This window comes from Hyla sarda, chromosome 3, assembly GCF_029499605.1.
Source record: "Hyla sarda isolate aHylSar1 chromosome 3, aHylSar1.hap1, whole genome shotgun sequence".
NCBI classification, from domain to species: Eukaryota; Metazoa; Chordata; class Amphibia; order Anura; family Hylidae; genus Hyla; species Hyla sarda.
The window spans coordinates 346538436-346557761 of record NC_079191.1 but is presented as its reverse complement, the minus strand read 5'-3'; the positions used below and the strand labels follow the sequence as shown (position 1 = coordinate 346557761).

The 19326-nt window shown below is 45.1% G+C and overlaps 1 protein-coding gene across 4 annotated transcripts in view; it reads right to left on the bottom strand.

Annotated features, from left to right (window-relative positions):
• Positions 1–1479: 1479 nt before the first annotated feature.
• Positions 1480–19326, bottom strand: part of RIOX1 (ribosomal oxygenase 1) — a 71960-nt gene continuing 54113 nt past the window's right edge. For 3 of the 4 annotated variants that reach the window (XM_056567490.1, XM_056567492.1, XM_056567491.1), the window contains exons 10-15: positions 17978–18082; positions 15437–15578; positions 13825–13945; positions 5596–5695; positions 5407–5493; positions 1480–2437 (exon numbers count right to left, since the gene is read on the bottom strand). In XM_056567490.1, coding sequence (XP_056423465.1) covers positions 2351–2437; positions 5407–5493; positions 5596–5695; positions 13825–13945; positions 15437–15578; positions 17978–18082 — 642 coding nt within the window. In that variant the 3' untranslated portion in view covers positions 1480–2350. The remainder of the gene's footprint in view (positions 2438–5406; positions 5494–5595; positions 5696–13824; positions 13946–15436; positions 15579–17977; positions 18083–19326) is intronic. The other variant, XM_056567493.1, reaches the window with a different exon arrangement.

The window sequence follows — 19326 nt, the reverse complement described above, 5'->3', positions numbered from 1 at the left end:
GGCTAATACCACACATCGCCGATCGCGGCGATGTGCGGTATTAACCCTTTAGAAGCGGCGGTCAAAGCTGACCGCCGCTTCTAAAGTGAAACTGAAAGTATCCCGGCTGCTCAGTCGGGCTGTTCGGGACCGCCGCGGTGAAATCGCGGCGTCCCGAACAGCTGATCGGACACCGGGAGGGCTCTTACCTGCCTCCTCGGTGTCCGATCGACGAATGACTGCTCCGTGCCTGAGATCCAGGCAGGAGCAGTCAAGCGCCGATAACACTGATCACAGGCGTGTTAATACACGCCTGTGATCAGGATGAGAGATCAGTGTGTGCAGTGTTATAGGTCCCATAGGGACCTATAACACTGCAAAAAAAAAGTAAAAAAAAAGTGTTAATAAAGGTCATTTAACCCCTTCCCTAATAAAAGTTTGAATCACCCCCCTTTTCCCATAAGAAAAATAAAACAGTGTAAAAAAAATAAATAAACATATGTGGTATCGCCGCGTGCGTAAATGTCCGAACTATAAAAATATATCATTAATTAAGCCGTACAGTCAATGGCGTACGCGCAAAAAAATTCCAAAGTCCAAAAAAGCGTATTTTGGTAACTTTTTATAACATTAAAAAATGAATAAAAAGTGATCAAAAAGTCAGATCAAAACAAAAAGTGCGACAAAATCAAACCTATATAAGTAGGGTATCATTTTAACCGTATGGACCTACAGAATAATGATAAGGTATAATTTTTACCAAAATATGCACTGCGTAGAAACGGAAGCCCCCAAAAGTTACAAAATGGTGTTTTTTTTTCGATTTTGTCGCACAATGATTTTTTTTTCCGTTTCGCCGTGCATTTTTGGGTAAAATGACTAATGTCACTGCAAAGTAGAATTGGCGACGCAAAAAATAAGCCATAATATGGATTTTTAGGTGGAAAATTGAAAGGGTTATGATTTATAAAAGGTAAGGAGGAAAAAACGAAAGTGCAAAAACGGAAAAACCCTGAGTCCTTAAGGGGTTAAGTACCACCACACCATGACGTACATTTACGTCTGATGTCCTTAAGGGGTTAAAGCAGTCAAGAATGTTATCAATAAAATTTGGCAATACATTTGCTTCTATCTGACCCCAGGCAAAAAGAATATTCCGAAGAGCACACAACATTCTTCTGTATTCATGTAATTTTAATATTTATCAGAAATATAGATTTTACAATTTATTAAACATGACAACGTTCTTGAAAAAGTACATGTGCAAAACTACTCTGAATGACAAACAATTTATTATTTATCATTGTTAGAGGACTTGTGCCCATATGCATGTAGGGCATGGTTCATAAGAAAAATGCTTCAAAACATGCGCATTAAATATGCGCAGGATACTGTACATGTGATACTGTACATAGTTTATCCTATTGTCCACAGCACCCAGCCATACATGCCAGCTTATATTCTTTTACAGTTCTATGAAAGATGAAAAGCAGCCCCCCCCCCCCCCCCCCCTTAATAGCAACCAGTGAGGTCCCGGATTTTATTTTCCTAAGTATACTAGGACATTGGCATCTTAGCAATGGTACATACTAAGTTTACATATTCTACATGGCAAAAAGTATGTGGACACCACTGGTCTTTCTGGTGTCTACCCACACAACACTGCAGACGGTATATAAAATAAAGCATGCAGGCATGGTCACAGATAAACACTAGTAGTAGTATGGGTCAAAGGGAAGAGCAGAGAGTGGTTGGAATTTATAATCTGTAACTTTTCAACCCCTTATTTTGAACTTTTTTTTTCCATTAAAAAAATATGATAAGAAATGGGTTTAAAAGCCACTACACAAACTATGCCCTTTTTAGGCCAAAAACTAAAACTAATGACCACTGGGAGAAAAGACGCAAATGCTTGTTAAATGCGTCCAAAAATGCGAAGGAAATGGAGGGGGAAGAAGGGGGGTGGGAAGGTTTAAAAAAAAAAAAAAAAAAAAAAGGAGCTAACCGGAGAAGGACAAAATTTTAAGTGAACTTGGTATTAAATATACAGTATTCCTGAACCATTTCTAAGCTTTTATAAGATCATTCAGTTCCCTAAATTTACATTTCAAAGAAATATTACATTCGTGTATAGTTGAACATCCTGAATTAGACTTAGAAATAAAACGTTTATCATCATTATCCCTTATGGCTGTATGAACAGCGTAGAAAACAGACATCGGGTAGTCCAATCTAGTAGATTTACTAGATCTAAAAAGTATTGGCGGCTTGTGGGTGATCCTCCTCCTGATACACTCCTGAGGTTATTCCTCCGAAGGCCGGACACATTCTCTTCACAGTCTTAAGAAATTACTTGGTTCCAAAATATTATTCACTCATTTTCCTCAGCATTTTTTGGAGTCAGAAGTTCTTTGGTGATCAGCAGACCCTTCTCAAATAACATGTTGGCCACAGCAAGCTGGGGGGGAAACATTTAAATAGAGTTTAATAAGACAATAGCATATAATAGGACAGTAGAGCTGGGCGGTCTGACCAAATATGTGTATCACTGTATTTTTGTAACTTATGGCAGTTCCACAGTATATAACAGTATTTCTTTCACCCCCACCCCAAATCATGTGACTCGCGAGCGCTGTTCTGCTCCCCCCCAAATCATGTTACCCTCCAGCGCTGTTCTGCTCTCCCCCCCCCTCCCCCCAAATCAAGTTACCCGCCAGCGCTGTTCTGCTCCCCCCAGATTAATTATCAGCCCAGCGGGGTACTACTCACATGTGTCACCCGCAAGCACTGCCCTCCTCCTCTTTGTTGGGGGCCGCCGGTGCTGGAACTCACTGTACGCCAGTGGTCTCCAACCTGTGGACCCGCAGATGTTGCAAAACTACAACTCCCAGCATGCCCGGACAGCCAATGGCTGTCCGGGCATGCTGGGAGTTGTAGTTTTGCAACAGCTGGAGGTCCGCAGGTTTGAGACCACTGCTGTACACTGTATCCCTATGCCTGCCTGCAAAAGATAAAGAAAATAAACTTTAACTTCCCTACGTCGGCCTTATGCTAAGGACGGGAACGTCGGACAGCCGTCAGCCTATCACCGGCCGGAGCGATGTTCCATCCCGGCCAGTGATAGGCTGCAACTGGCTTCTTACATGACAGTGCGCTCAGCCTATCACTGGCCGGGGAGGGACATCGCTGCGGCCGGTGATAGGCTGAGGGCTGTCCGACGTTCCAGTCCCCAGCGTAAGGCCGACGTAGGTAAGTTAAAGTTTATTTTCTTTATGTTTTGCAGCCCGGGCATAGGGATACAGCATTCAGCAGTGGTCTCAAACCTGTGGACCACCAGCTGTTGCAAAACTACAATTCCCAGCATGCCTGGACAGCCAAAGGCATGCTGGGAGTTGTAGTTTTGCAACATCTGGATGTCCGCAGGTTGGAGACCACTGGCGTACAGTATAGAGTTCCATCGCCGGCGGCCCCCAACAAAGAGGAGGAGGGCAGTGCTTGCGGGTGACATATGTAAGTAGTACCCCGCTGGGTTGATAATTAATTTGGGGGGGGGGGGGGGGAGTAGAACAGCGCTGGCGGGTCACATGATTTGGTGGAGGAGTAGAACAGCACTGGCGGGTCACGTATGATTAGTTCCCCGATGTGGGGACAGCGCTGCGCAGGGCTGATAATTCATTCCCAAGGGGGAGGGGAATGGGAAAAATTCATATCGTGCAGCCCAAAAAAATCGGTATTCGGTATGAACCGGTATACCGCCCAGTAGAGAAAAGCGAATTTACAGTAAATTCGATTCTTCACGAACTTCTCGGCTCGGCAGTTGATGACTTTTCCTGCATAAATTAGTTCAGCTTTCCGGTGCTCCGGTGGGCTGGAAAAGGTGGATACAGTCCTGGGAAAGAGTCTCCTAGGACTGTATCCACCTTTTCCAGCCCACGGGAACACCGGAAAGCTGAACTCATTTATGCAGGATAAGTCATCAACTGCCGAGCTGAGAAGTTCATGACTAATCGAATTTACTGTAAGTTCGCTCATCTCTACCGACCAGCCCTATAGGACAGTGGATTTTTATTTTTTATTTTTATCATTTTGAAACATGTTCCTTCCCAAAATGCTGTTGAGGCCCAGCTTAACCTCTGAAACACAATAGAGCCATACCACTGCCAAAAGTCATTTTATAGCATGAAATCAGAAAAGAGCTTGAATCAAACGCCAAGTCTGTATGGACTCCCACAGAATAGAAGCTCAGTGTGTGGGGGAAAAGCCACACTCAGATAAGTGCTGTGGAGAATGCTTTGTCTGGGGCCTACAAGGTTAACTTTACATAATCAATGTATCTGCGTGAGATCAGCAGGTATGTCATATACCTCCCTTATCGATTCTGTCGGTGTTGTCTGTGACCGCATTCGCATTGTCTGTAACAGCCGCCATATCACCACAGAGCGCCTGGCCAGCTCCAGTGTATGAATTCAGGCCGGCCCACCGGAGATGGCAGCTGTTACAGATGACACGAAAATTGTCACAGATGACACAGGCAGAATCGATAATGCAAGTACAGTGATCCCTCAACTTACAATGGCCTCAACATACAATAGTTTCAACATACAATGTCTTTTCTGGACCATTGTAACTTGAAACCAGACTCAACATACAATGTACTGACAGTCCAGATCTGTGAAACGTGTCAATGGCTGGAAGAACTGACCAATCAGAATGGACATTTTACTGGTAAATCACCTCTATTACTTAAGTACAAGCACTGACTGGCTGTCTGGTAGCGCCCCCTACAGTACAGGGAGGAACTACAAGTTCTGTACTACTCCTTACCTGTGCCAGGGTTAGCTGCTCCTTTGGACACCAGGTAAGGGCGGCTCCATTTAGGACACTGTGTATACTGTATAGGACCCTGAAGAAGCTCCTGTCCTCTACATAAACCATTGTTACCCAACCAGGGTGCCTCCAGCTGTTCCAAAACTACAACTCCCAGCATGCCCAGACAGCCAACGGCTGTCCGGGCATGCTGGGAGTTGTAGTTCTGCTACCAGCTGGAGGCACCCTGGTTGGAAAACACTGACATAGACAGTGATTTACAGCTCCCAGCAGATCTTTATTACTTTTATATATAAGGACTTGCTTTATCTGTATTAGTTATCTACATATTTTTCTTTAATCCTCACTTTTTCCTATTTTTGGATGACATTTTGGGGCTTCAGAACCAATTACCAGGTTTCCATAGAGTTCTGGTCTCAACATACAATGGTCGTCCGGGAACCAATTAATATTGTCATTTGAGGGACCACTGTATATAGCATTCTTGCTCATTATATACAGGTACATTGATTTATGTAAAGTCCAAAGTTATCAGTGAAGAAAAAAAAAAAAAGTTAAAGGAATAGCAGCACATATAAGAGAAAAAGCAGCCACGTCTACCTTGGTATCTAGGTCTTCACAGGGAAGGCTTTCCACAGTCACATATTGAGGATAACAATAAAGAAGATATTCTATTGCATCCACATGCTGTAATGGATAAAGTGACATTATTAACACCACCAGTATCTTGAATAGTTAGATTGAGTGTATGACACCAGTCTCTAAAGCCTAAGAAGTGGATTCTCATACCTCAGCATCAACTTCAATAGACTTTGGCTCCTCCCTGTGGTAGACTCTGGAGTTATCTGTGGAGTAATACAGGAAACAGGCATCTCCTTCACTACCCAATCTGCATGAAAGCAAAAGATCAGGGTATTAGAATATAGGACAGACATTTTAAAAATGCAGTTCATTCAGAGAGCTGTTGAAATATATATTCTTCCTGCATCAATAACAGGATTCTATCACTGCTGCAAATGATGCCAAAAAGCTCAAACCACTTCGGCATTTCCATACACCAACATGTAGTGAGTGCACATTCTTGAAGCAGACCTGTCCGGTAAATATTCATGATAAGCTGTTATGGGTATGTAGCACTATTTCTGGCCATTCTTTAACTATTATGGCATTTTTTTTCTAACAGTAACCCCCGCTATAGACTTCAAATCTGATTTTTAGTCCTTAAGTTAGTGGGTAGAACTTAGCAGCTATATTGTCTATCATACTCTGCTCCTGCTCCCCTATATCTCTGTAGCACACCTTCAGAAGCAGCAGCATAGAGGACATTAAAAAAATCAGTACAAGATCGAACAGTAGAGCTTTCAACCTCATCTCTATAATGAATGACATTACACTCCCCTCTCCCTGTCTCTCAATCTCTCTCCAGACACCCCCCAACCCTCTCTTCTCCTTCAACATCTCAAGATGGACTTAAAGGGATTTTCCCCTCTAGACATCTTATCCCCTATCCAAAGCATAGGGGATAAGATGTCTGATAGTGGAGAGGCCCGTGTGAACCCCCCGCGATCTCCGGGCTGGCACCCCAGCATTTTAAACATTTATGTTCAAAACGCTTGGTTCCGGAGGCCGTGGTTGTATAGTCATGCCACGCCCCCTCTGTCTATGGGAGGGGGTGTGTTGGCTGTGGACGCTCATCATGCCCCCTTCCTGTAAACATAAACGGGGGGGAAATGGCATGACGTCACGACCATGGCGGCCCTAACCCGGTGTTCTGAACATAACCGTTCAGACCCCCAACGATCAGACATCTTATCCTATCCCTAGGGGTGGAGCACTCCTTTAAAGAGTTACTGTCATTAACAACTTTTGATATGTTGATCAGACATGTCAAAAATTGTTGATCGTACTAAGTCTAGCTCCTAAGACCCACTGCATTCATAAGTTATAAGCCAGGGAAGCTGGCGGCATTGCACGCCACTACCCGGCTGGCCAGGAGTTCCATCCATTTCTCAGCATAGAAGTCTTTGCAGAGAAATATATAAAAGTCACAGCTGGCTGGGGAGAGGAGCACAATGCCACCCGCTTCCCTGGCTAATAACTCAATCACAGCTGTAACCCGATGTGATCAACAATTTTTGACATCTAATCAACATGTCAAAACTTGTATTTAAAACCAGTAACTCTGAGTAGTTTTGTCAGAGTGAATAATAAAGTTTAGGACACAAAAGGAGCTGTAAGGAGCCTTAAAAAAAAATAAAAAATAAAAAAAAAGTTTTTTATGCTTACCATAAAATCTCTCTCTCGAAGGGTCCATTGGGGGACAGAGACCATGGGTGTATGCTGCTGTCACTAGGAGGCTTGACACTATGGCAACAAGAAAAGTCGGCTCCTCCCAGCAGGGTATAGCCGCCCACAGGCACCTGAGGTAATCAGTTTTAGTCCCAGAGCAATAGGAGAAGACCAACAGGTCAAGAGAAAACCATGAACTGTCCGAGCAATCAGAAGAAAAGGAAACTGAACACACCTTCGGACAGATAACTGAAATAGGAACACCAGAAAAAAGGGTGGGAGCTGTGTCCCCCAATGGATCCTTCGAGAAAGATTTTACGGTAAGCATAAAAAAATTTCCTTTTCTCTATCGGCTCCATTGGGGGACACAGACCATGGGACGTACCAAAGCCGTCCCTTGGATGGGTAAGGTATCAGACAGGTGGGACTAGCGCCGTCTGCAACATCTTACAGCCCACAGCAGCATCATCAACTGATGCGAAGGTATGAATCTGGTAGCACCTTGACAGAGTGCTAAGACGACCACGCGGACGCCTTACAGAACTGCAAGGCCAAAGCCACATAGTGGAGGGCCCAGGATGCCCCGAAAAACAGGTGGAATGAGCCAAAACCCTGAAGGGTGGGATCTTCCCCTTGCAACGGTAAGCTCCCAAAATGGTTGTCTTGTCCAACGACCACAACAGGTTGTGGAACAAACGCTTCCAGGGATGAGAAGGGGCCGGACGGAAGGACGATGTTCTCATTGAGATGAAAAAGCCAAAACCATAATCAGGTACGAAGGACGGACCTGGACAACAACTTGTCCTGGTATGCAACCAGGAAGGGAGAACGGCAGGAGAGAGCTGCCAGCTCTAACACCCTCCTAACAGAGGGAAGAGCAATAAGGAACGCCACCTTCTGGGGAAGGAGGCGAAGAGAAATGTCCCTGAGAGGTTCAAAAGGGGGGCCTTGCAGGGCATCTAAGACCAAGTGCAAGTCCCAAGGGAAAAAAGGGGACTGATAAGGAGGGGCAGCTTGTGCCACTCCCTGAACTAGGTTCGGACATGATAATTGAACGCCAGAGAATGTTGAAAAAGAATGGAAACGGCCAAACCTTTGACCCCTAAGGGAGCTGAAAGCCAACCACGACCGGAGAAAAAGGCTGAGTTTCACACCAACAGAAATAAGACCGCAAGGTATGGTGGTAAATCTTTGCAGAGGAAGGCTTGTAAGCCTTCAGCATGGTGCTAACCACTTGGGAAGAGAAACCGCGGGTCCTCAGAACCGCTGTCTCAACCGCCACGCCGTCAAAAGCAGAGACGGCAAATAGGGGTGGCACAGGAGAACGGATATAGGAGGTCTGGACAATAGGGAAGGTGCAGAGGTAAGTAGCTCAGAAGCCTGACCACGACGACGTACCACGCCAGCTGGGGCCAATCTGGGCCACGAGAATGGCGGGAACGCCCTCTGCTGTGAGTTTCCTCAGGACCCTGAAAAAAGAGAGGAAGGGGAGGAAACAGATGAGGTAGGGCAAAGCTTGACCAAGAGAGAGAAACGCTTGGTTACATAGTTACATAGTTAGTACGGTCGAAAAAAAGACATATGTCCATCAAGTTCAACCAGGGAATTGAAGGGTAGGGGTGTGGCACGATATTGGGGAAGGGATGGGATTTTATATTTCTTCATAAGCATTAAAGTTATTTTCTTCCAGGAATGTATCTAATCCTGTTTTAAAGCTGTTAATTTTTCCTGCTGTGACCAGTTCCTGTTCCATAAGTTCACAGTCCTCATGGTAAAGAAGGCGTGTCGCCCCTTGAGACTAAACTTTTTCTTCTCCAGACGGAGGGAGTGCCCCCTCGTCCTTTGGGGGGGTTTAACCTGGAACAGTTTTTCTCCATATTTTTTGTATGGGCCATTAATATACTTCTATACGTTTATCATATCCCCCTTTAAACATCTCTTCTCAAGACTAAACAATTGTAACTCCTTTAATCGCTCCTTTATGGACAGGTGACCGGGAAGTGCAGAGGTCCATGCCTGGAGCGCCCCAGAGGTTGCAGATCACTGCAAATACCTCCGGATGTAGGGACCACCCGCCTTAGACGGCTGAGGACCGGCTGAGAAAGACCACATCCCAGAGACGCCTGGAATGAAGAGTGCTGAGATGGCCGGAAACCTGAGTTCCGCCCAGAAGGGAATTTCCCAAGAAGCAAGTAAAGAAAGGATTGCCCTAGGCCCAAACATGTTAAAGGGGGAAAGGGCTTCTCGAGGGACCAAGGCCCCTTATCGTACGGTCCTTGAAAACACCTCCCCAGCCCGACAGACTGGCAGGGAGGGGCAGGAAGGAGCGCCCCTGAAAAAGCAGGGGGGAAACGAAGCCACCATAGAAGGGACCGACAAGACTGTGGAGAGAGAACAATCTTGCGGTCAAGAGGCAATGGAGACCCGTCCCACCTGAAGAGAATCACCAGTTGAAGAGGTCGGTGATGAAAATGGGCAAATGGCACGGCCTCCACGGCCGCCGCTAACCGACCCAGGACATCCATGCAAAAGCGAATGGACACTGGAGCAGGGTGCCCAAGTCATCAGACTCTTGATAAGAGAGTCAGCCGATTGGTCGGCGGAGTCGAAGCGGAAAGAGGCCGCGTCGAACTGGAGCCCCAGGAGAGCGGTTGGACTTGTCCCGATTGACCATCCAACCGAAGTGAGACAAGGTCTGGAGGTTGAGACTAAGACTCTCCAGGAGCTGGGCCCTGGCTGGAGCTCTGATCAGGAGGTCGTCCAAGTAAGGAATCACGGAAACAACTGTTGTCTGTAAAAAGGGCTATCACAGGTGCCAGAGAAATGGTGAGACCGAAATGGAGAGCCACAATAGAAAATGACCGTCCGGAACTGCAAAGCGGAGGTACCGCTGATGACCGGAACAATGAGATGTGGAGGCAGGCATCCTTGATGTCCACCGAGGAACGAAAATTCCCCATGAACCAGGGACGCCAACACCGAACGGAGAGATTCCATTCGGGATGGGAAAGCAGAAGATGCTGGCTGAGATACTCGAGAACCAAGATTGGGCGAACAGAAACGCTAAAAAACCTTGAAAACGTTCCCCTGAAGGAACCGGAACAATTACTCCCTGGATAAAAAAAGGAGCTGGATCCCGAATGTGCATGGTCCAGGTATCCCAGAAGAGAAAGAGGCAACCAAACACCCAAGAAAGGTCGGCGGGTGGGGGCGACCCTTCAGACTGAGGAAGGCCTACAGGTGTCTGATGGGGCCGCAAAAAGGCCGTAACGGATAGCCGACCTCCGGGAGGGACAGGACCGGAAGGAGGGAGCCCTCTTCCTGTGAAGACGCCCGGCTGGACCCTTTGTTGGTACCCTTTGGTGGCACCAAAGGTCCGCAGAACCCGAAGGAGGACTTAAGACGGAAAGCGGTTCTGTGAGCCTTATCCAGAGGTAATAAAGAACTTTGTTCCGCCCGTCGCCTCACTTCCTGAAGGCGGCGTCCACATTCTAGGCTTTAAGCCACATGGAGGGATGGTGGCTACCAGGTAGCTTGTGGCAAAGGCAGCACAGTGGATGCGCATGGAAGCAAAACACAGAAAATCTCCAGCTGCGGAGCATCGGAGAGCTTGATGAAATAAATCCTCCAGAGGGATCTTGAAGACTACCCTGGCGGAGATGGGCCCTTGACACCCAGGCCGAAGCAAAAGCAGGAAGATCCTGCTGTCTCAAAGTCTCTTATGGTCGAAACCAATGAGTACACCACATCAGGCATATCCGTGCGGACCTCTGAGTCAAAGGCCAAATCGGAAACCTCATCCACAAGTTCCCCAGGTGAATGGGAACGTGGTGAGGCAGCCCTGGAAGAGGTCGGGCACGATGAGAGGAAACTTCTGGACCACATCCGAAGTTCCTGGGTCCTTTAGCTGGAAGGTGTCTCTTATGGCCGAAACCAATGAGAACCCCACAAAAGGCATATATATCCGTGCGGTCCTCTGAGTCGGAGGCCGAATCAGAAACCTCATCCACAAGTTCTCCGGGTGAATGGGAATGAGGTGAGGCAGCCCTGGAGGTTGGGCACGATGAAAGGCACTTCTGGAGCCACGTCCGAAGTTCCTGGTCCTCTAGATGGAAGGTGTCTCTTATGGCCGAGATCAATGAGTGCACCATGTCCGACATATACGTGCGGTCCTCAGAATCAGAAACTTCATCCACAAGTTCTCCAGGTGAATGGGAAGGTGTGAAGTGGCCCTGGAGGAGGGGGAGATGGACCTGGTACGCGGGTCTGGAGAGCCAGAGCGGCAACCATGGGAGCGTCCTCTAGGAGAACAATGCTTGCTACAGGGAGGAGTAACGGGGCGATGCCTGTGAGGTGAGCGCCCGTGCCTACCAGAAGACTCAGAGGATGAGTCAGATGAAAAACACCACTATGACGCTGCAAGAGCGTCAGTATGGGGGGGGGGGGGGGGGGGAGAGCGGGACCCTCCGGAGGGCAGGGAGGGCCACTCCAATGCAGTCACCACATAATGGGAGACCTGAGCCAAGTCGGATATAGACTGGGGGAGGGAGAGAACCCAGGATGGAGGGGCGGCCGAACCCACCGGGTCTGGAAGACAACCGGGGTACAATAGCAAGGGGGTCTTGGGGAGCAGTGGAGCACGCAGAGCAAGTGGGTTCAGCAGAACCGGGCATTTTGGAATTACAGCATTTAGAGGGAGGAACAGTTCTGGGCATGGACATAGTGAAAAAAGAACTCACCCAAGTCTGTGTCCCCAGGGCAGCTGCTGAGAGGAGAACTCCGCTCTAGTGTAGCTAGAGAAGGAGAAATGCCGGCCAATAGCAAGAGAGGGGCGTGCCAGAAGAAGGGGCACTGATGATTGGCCCCTGCCACCATAATCGCGCACACAGCGCTGATTGGTGGTCAGTTCACGCCCTTAGAAGCTCTGGCGTCCAGGGTGGGTGGAGCTAAAGCGCCCCGGCTGCCGAAATTTCAACAAGAAACACAGTAATGGTGCCTGCTCCTTGCCCCGAGTGCACATGTCATTCGCATATGCGCTCGCAGGGAACTGAGCGGGCGAGACGCCGCTGGCAGCAGCCTGCTGCCGAAAGTGAAAGTAAGCCGGCGCTCCGTGCGCCCGTATAGAACAACACCGCGGCTGTCAGACGCTTAAAGTAAAACACCCACATCTGTTTGAATGAAATGTGAAGTAAGCTGTGCCCCATCCAAAATGCCACTGCTCACCCCAGTAATAAAGAGACCCCCCGTCTGACTGTTGGTGAGAGGGGGGGATAACAGCACATATACGCAATGTCTGTGCACCCTCAATCGCAATGGGGAAACAGTGAGACGCAGTTCCTGAGTCCCCACCTGAAAACAGGAAAGAAAACTGAATAAAAAACTAACACATCCCTCATCTAGGAAAATAATAAAACATAAGACCTGGTCTGGAGAACTCCAGACCATGTCCACCTTCTTAAGACACTAAGCTTAAACTGATTACCTCAGGTGCCTGTGGGCTGGTATACCCTGCTGGGAGGAGCCGACTTTTTTTTGTTGCCATAGTGTCATACCTCCTAGAGACAGCAGCATACACCCATGGTCTGTGTCCCCCAATGGAGCCGATAGAGAAATATAAATTTCCCCACCTATCAGATATTTTACAATGTTTATTACATGCTCTTGATTCATGCAAAGTTGAGCATGTGTACTTGTCATGGTCATTTAAGGATCAAGCATATCAAAGAACGCTATATAGTAGTGGAAGAGTGCTGCATAAACTAACCCAACTCAGAGGCTGTACAACAAGTTATTGCAGGTACATAGGGCCTATGTCCATGAGGAGTGAAAAATCCAGGGTAAAAAGGTTAAAATGTTCTTCCGGAAGGCACCATTTACATGAGTACACTGTTCCTGTTCTGTGTTCAGAGTCCATTTATATGTCCTGATGCCAATATCAGATCAGAAGGAGCTCCTAAATGACATCTCCTGACAATATTTCCTACTACCGTATATACACAAATAATTTAATCGCTATAGTGAAATCAATGCATACAATCTGTCATTCATACCACATCTGCAACTAAATATTTCCATACTGCCATGAGGTAACTTTTAAAGTATATCATAAAGAAGAATTATTGTTTAACTTTTACCTCAGAGCTGAATTCTTTTTTTATTTTTTTGTTTTTCTAGTTGGCTTAGATTTATGCCCAAAATTAAGCCATGCTCCTTTTACACCATTTCCCCAATAAGCCACAGCACTTTTGGTTTTTAAAATGCAAAGAAAAGCTTTCAGCTTGTACATTGTTGCGACAAGGCCGGTAAATCTATCTGGCATAGTGCTGACTGCTTTTAACCATTTGCATGCATCTTGACGTATGACAAATGGCTGCCACAGGGTATTATTTATATTATTATACAATGCTATTTCAACACTATAAAGAAACATGCATATAACAAAAGATTCTATAGTCTCGTAAGCAAATCTGAGAGGTTAGATATTGTGCTCCTTACTAGACTATATTGCACATAAATGGTCCAGATTTATCAAACTGTGTGAGAGAAAAAATTGAGATTTTCCCAAAGCAGCCAATCACAGCTCAGCTAACGAGCTCTGGTAAAGTGAAAGCTGAGCTGTGATTGGCTGCTGTGGGAAAATCACTTTCTCTCACACAGTTTGATAAATCTGGCCCAATATATACATATGATTATTCCTCCATTTAGTTGATAGCTGTAAAGAACACTGACCTTGCTATCCCGCCTCTCAAAAACCTTATCCGTGTGTCTTTCTCAACCTGTATGATGCTGTCTTTCACGTCTCCATTCTCCCACCTTGCTGGAGCTCCATACACACTGTGGTCTTTTTCAGCTACAACAGAGGGAAAAACAAAACATTCATTGAAGATTCCAGGAAACACCAGTCAGCATCATTATCAGTGTAGTGTGAGACAGTACCACTAAAAGACCAGCATTTTTTTTTTAATGGTGTAGTCCATTCTAGCAATTGGTCAGTGTCTGAACACTAGTACCCTGACCGATAATGTCAAAAGTGTTTTTTTCATGACTGGTACATAAGGCTACGTTCATAAATTACATTAGGCTAAAAGTCCAAAAGGATTATTTTGTTGATTTTGTTCAGGCAGACTTTCACAGCAATTTTTTTTTCACAGAATAATAGGATCTGCTGTGAAAATCGACAACATTTCTGCAAGAGTTGCAGCATGCAGTGGATTTCATAAATCTCCAGGCATGCTTTGAATACACTGTGGATGTTTTCTTATTGGTGAACGGAGTTGATTAAATTCCAGTTCAGGTACATTGTATTGTTATTTGTTGTAGAAGACTCTACAAGTACACAGTGTATGACTCCACACTTCACTAAAAAGGGTTTTCTGGGCAAAATGTATTGATGACCTGTCCTCAAGATCGTTCATCAAAATTAGATTGGTGGGGAACAAGCACCCAGCACTAAGGCAATGACTTGATAGCAGGACTCATGGTGCTGGCATACATAGAAAACACAGCAGAAAGCAGAGAGCTCCGTACAGTTCATATGTAGTTGCCATGTTGGATTACTGCAGATTGGCTTTCATTCACTTCAATGGGAACTGAGCCGAAGTAACCTGGTCACTACACTGTGTATGAAGCCATCTGCTTTCTGCTCTGTTTCACTTTGAATGCCAGCACCATGGATAGACTATCAATACAGTTTGCCCAAAAACGCCTTTAAAAGGGGTATTCTAGCCATAGACATCTTATGCCCTATCCAAAGTATAGGTGATAAGATATCTGATCGCAGGGGGCCCACCACTGGGACCCCCCGCAATCTCCGTGCAGCACCCGCATTCTATGCCAAGCTGCTGCTCCAGTCTCGGAAACCTTTGTGTTTCCGGGACTGCAGACGTGATGCCACACCCCCTCGTGATGTCACACCACACCCCCTCCATTCATGCCTATGGGAGGTTGTGTGACAGCCATCACGCCCCCTTCCATAGACATGATTGGAGGGGGCGTTGCATGACATCACATCTCCAGTACTGGAAACACAACAAGGTTTCTGAGACTGGAGCAGCAGCCCGGCATAGAATGCGGGTGCTGCACGAAAATCATGGGGGGTCCCAGCGATCAGACCTCTTATGTCTATGGCTGGAATACCCCTTTAAGTTGTACCTTGTGATGGTTATTAAAACTAAAATCCACACACCAGACACAAACAGCTACTTCTAAAGTGACATTGATGGACCTGAAAAGGACTTCATTAGCTCCTTAGCAAATTGTATACAAACAAACAATATGTACTATTATTAAAATTATGAGGAACACAATACATTGCATGAAAACAACTATGACTAAGCCATACCAGGTGTCAGTACAGGAGGTAAGCAATCATGCAGAAATGCCTTCGCCTTCTGATCTACAGCAGCATCGACGGGCGCATACTCTGCCAACTTCCTCATCAACACCCGAACCTTTTCTATGAAGTTTGCTCTCCTTGGGTCCAACTATACAACAACAACAAAAAAATAGCGTATTGTAAAAGCTTTTCCTTTACATTTTTACATGGACTTCACTTTAGGACTTGAAAAATAAAAAAATAAAGTCACGAAAAGCAGTTCAAATACATGGGCCTAGATTTATCAAACTGTGTGAGAGAAAAAAAATTAAGTGATTTTCCCAAAGCCACCAATCTGCGATTGGTTGCTGCGGGAAAAATCACTCTATTTTTTCTCTGACAGAGATTGATAAATCTGGGCCATGGCGTTTTCCAAAAGTTAATTTAAAAAAAACAACAACTAATCCTACACAGGGTAAGGATCTGTAGTGGTTGGGATAAGCCTAGCTCCTATCCCAATCATTTAACCCTCTAAATCCCAGTCAATATATCCCTTGACCAGTTCCCTTGACACATGACTTTGGAGTGTCACAGGGGCCTAACAACGATTTTCACATCTGCCAAGTATGTAAGCCCATTAGACTGTAGGGTTGTATAGGATTCCTGTTAGTAATAATACACTGCACTACATATGTAGCAGAAAAATTGCCTGTACCAAGATCCCATGGGGGACAAAAAAAAAATAAAAATACACAAATCCAGGTTTGGTGTTTTTTTTTTATACATAAAGTTTGTTATAAATAAAGTTTAAATCACATAAAACAAAGGTGGAATTGCTGATTTGCTTCCATATAGCCCCCCTAGACCACCCCCCAAAAAAGATATAAAAGGGATTTTCTATAAAGACTTACTACTCAACCCCTTGCCCCCCTTTGCCATCAAACATTAAACACCCACATACTTAGCTCACTTGCTCCCCCTGCGCTGTCAGCTGTCTAATCTTCTTGTCCCCACTCCTGTTTTATGTTTTCTTCTTCTGGTAATGAACGCTCTGCTATTGGTAGGGCAGGGAGTGGGACATCAACAGAAAAAGGAAGCTGATGTTGAAGTTGTGGGGTTTCAGCCATATAGATTCCTAATTTCCCACTATAATTATTTCTTAACCCCTTATGGACAACAGACGTAAATGTAGGTCCTGATACGCTGATACTTAGTGCACAAGAACGTACAATTGCATCCTGTACATGACACTCGCATCATGCACGGTAGGTCCCGGTTGCTATCAGCAGCCAGGGACCTGCCGGTCTTCTCTGATCTGCCTTTCACTTACTCTGTTTCATGTTCCGATTCTAGAGATACATGCTGCATTAGCCCCTGTTGCCTTTGCCCCGATATGCCCACCCATCTTGTAAATATTCATACAGTCTTCACACATTTGAGCCTGAGGTGGGCCTGTAAATATGAGCAGAGGGGGACGGAGGCAGGGAAGCTCAGAACACAGGATTCCGCATCCAATGCGCAAAAGGATTAATTTACATGTTAGAAATGGACCTTAATACAGAGTGTAGCTCCAGAAGCGGACAACAGATCTGGGAGAGTAACACTTAATTTTAATCTGGAATCTACATATTAAAGAAAGAGTATATTTCAAAGAAACACTACAACAAGGAGGACATAGTTTTATATTAGAGGGGCAAAGATTTATGCAGTTATATGAGGAAGTATTACTTTACTGAGAGAGTAGTGGATGCATGGAATAGAGTAAATTTTCAATATGACAGGTTGCCTTTAAAAAATGCTGAAAAGAATAGTACATTTTCCATAGTAGGACAAATAACATCTGTCCTGTAGGTCCTGAAATTCGAACTACTGGAAGCCGAGAAAATATATCACTACCCCTTGGGTAAGGTAAACATCCTAGGAGGCAGTAACATGTGCAGAATGTCACTATAAACAAGAACATTTCACTATTCAAAAAGGACCAGTAATATCTAATGGAAGAATACCAATTTAGCACTACTAAATCACAGGATCGCTAGTTATCCATATAAGTTAGAGTATTGATGGAATAGGTTTTGTATTTTCCTTTCTATGTATAATAAATACATTTTTCCTATTTTTATTATAAATCAGTCAAATAAATTTGTCTTTTTTTTCTGTTACAGAAAATGAACACCCTCAGAAAAAACTGATTAAAATGTTTTTGTTAGCTAAGAAACCCTTGGAACCTCTGGGTGACTTTATATTTGTATAAACATGATGCCATAGACTGAACGTCTTTTATAAGTTTAAGACACTTGAGAAACATTGAACCACCTAATAGTTCACAGTACAACAAATAGTATGATGTGAGCTGGCTACCCGCGGCTTTCAATTTCCACTTAACAGCGGGCACTTACAGACTCAGCATGACACTGCTTTATGGTTTTATTTCTAGCTACAAGAAAGAAAAAAAAAGAAAAAATAAATACCAATGTCCAGGAGACAAATACATTTCTAAATAAAACAATACTAATGACAGATGAAATAGCTTTAAAAGGTTGAAACAGAAAAACAAAAACTACTTACCGATTCAGCATTCTGTACGCCCATGTAATCCAGGTAATCCAAAGGAAGCCCCCTCCGAAACTCAACATCATCTTCAGCAGCAATCCTCAGGGCTGCTGGAACAAGCTGGAAGAGGTCAAAACAAAGGAGACAAAGTCATGAAATGTTATATATGTGCAGGCCAGGAGTACTGAATTTAAGCGGTGTGAAGCTGGCACGCCATATTCTTAGATTTTATTTTTTTAGAAAGAAATACACCATTTGTTTATGCTGCAAAAAATTGACATTTGTACCATGTTAGTTTTTATTGAAACCCCGACCACTTTCCACCCCATGTTCTCAATTTAACAAAATCAAAAATACACCACTTGTTTGGGCTGATTTGTAAATATAAAAGCAAGGATTAACACTGCCCCAGAAAGTTTTTATTGTGGTCCCCAGAGTGGTTAATGTAGCATTAAAGGGGTACTCCGCCCCTGGTATCTTATCCCCTATCCAAAGGATAGGGGATAAGATGTTAGATCGCCACGGTCCCGCTGCTGGGGACCCCGGGGATCGCCTCTGCGGCACCCCGCCATCATTACTGCACAGAGCGAGTTCGCTCTGTGCGTAATGACGGGCGATACAGGGGACGGAGCAGCGTGACTTCATGGCTCTGCCCCTCATGTCATCACGGCCCGTCCCCTTAATGCAAGTCTACGGCAGGGGGCGTGATGATAGGGGATAAGATGATAGGGGATAAGATGTCTAGGGGCAGAGTACCCCTTTAAGGGAATTAACATGACAATATACAGTTAAAGGGGTACTCCACTGGCCAGCGTTGGGAACATTTAGTTCCGAACACTGTCCGAGTGCTGCGGGGGTTGATAGATACCTGCAGCGCGCACACAGCGTTCGGAACTACATTTTCTGAATGCTGGCCAGTGGAGTACCCCTTTAAATATGGCATTCAGAGGGTTATTGAAGTTTAAAGGATTAATTTAAACAACATGACCAGTCAGCGATTGTAAGAGATTATATTGCCTGGCAGAAAGGTTGAACATAGGGGGGGGGGCCCATGTATCATCCTAAATTTAGGATTACACAACTTGTGCACCACAGGTACTAAACTCGATTTGCTGGCATAAATGGCTTTTTTAAGCAGTGAATCAATGGGGCATTTCGTGGGCTGGAAGTTTTATAGTTTTGGCATACTATTTACGCCAGGATTTATTATGTCCACAGAGTGTATGGTCACAGCAAAGAATATCACAGAGGTCCGATAATAGAAGAAGTCTGGTAAAGTCCGGACAGAAGTCTGTTAATAGTTTCAGCAAGACTGCCTTTGTCAAGCATACAAAACATACAAAATGTTATTGTTAAATACAATA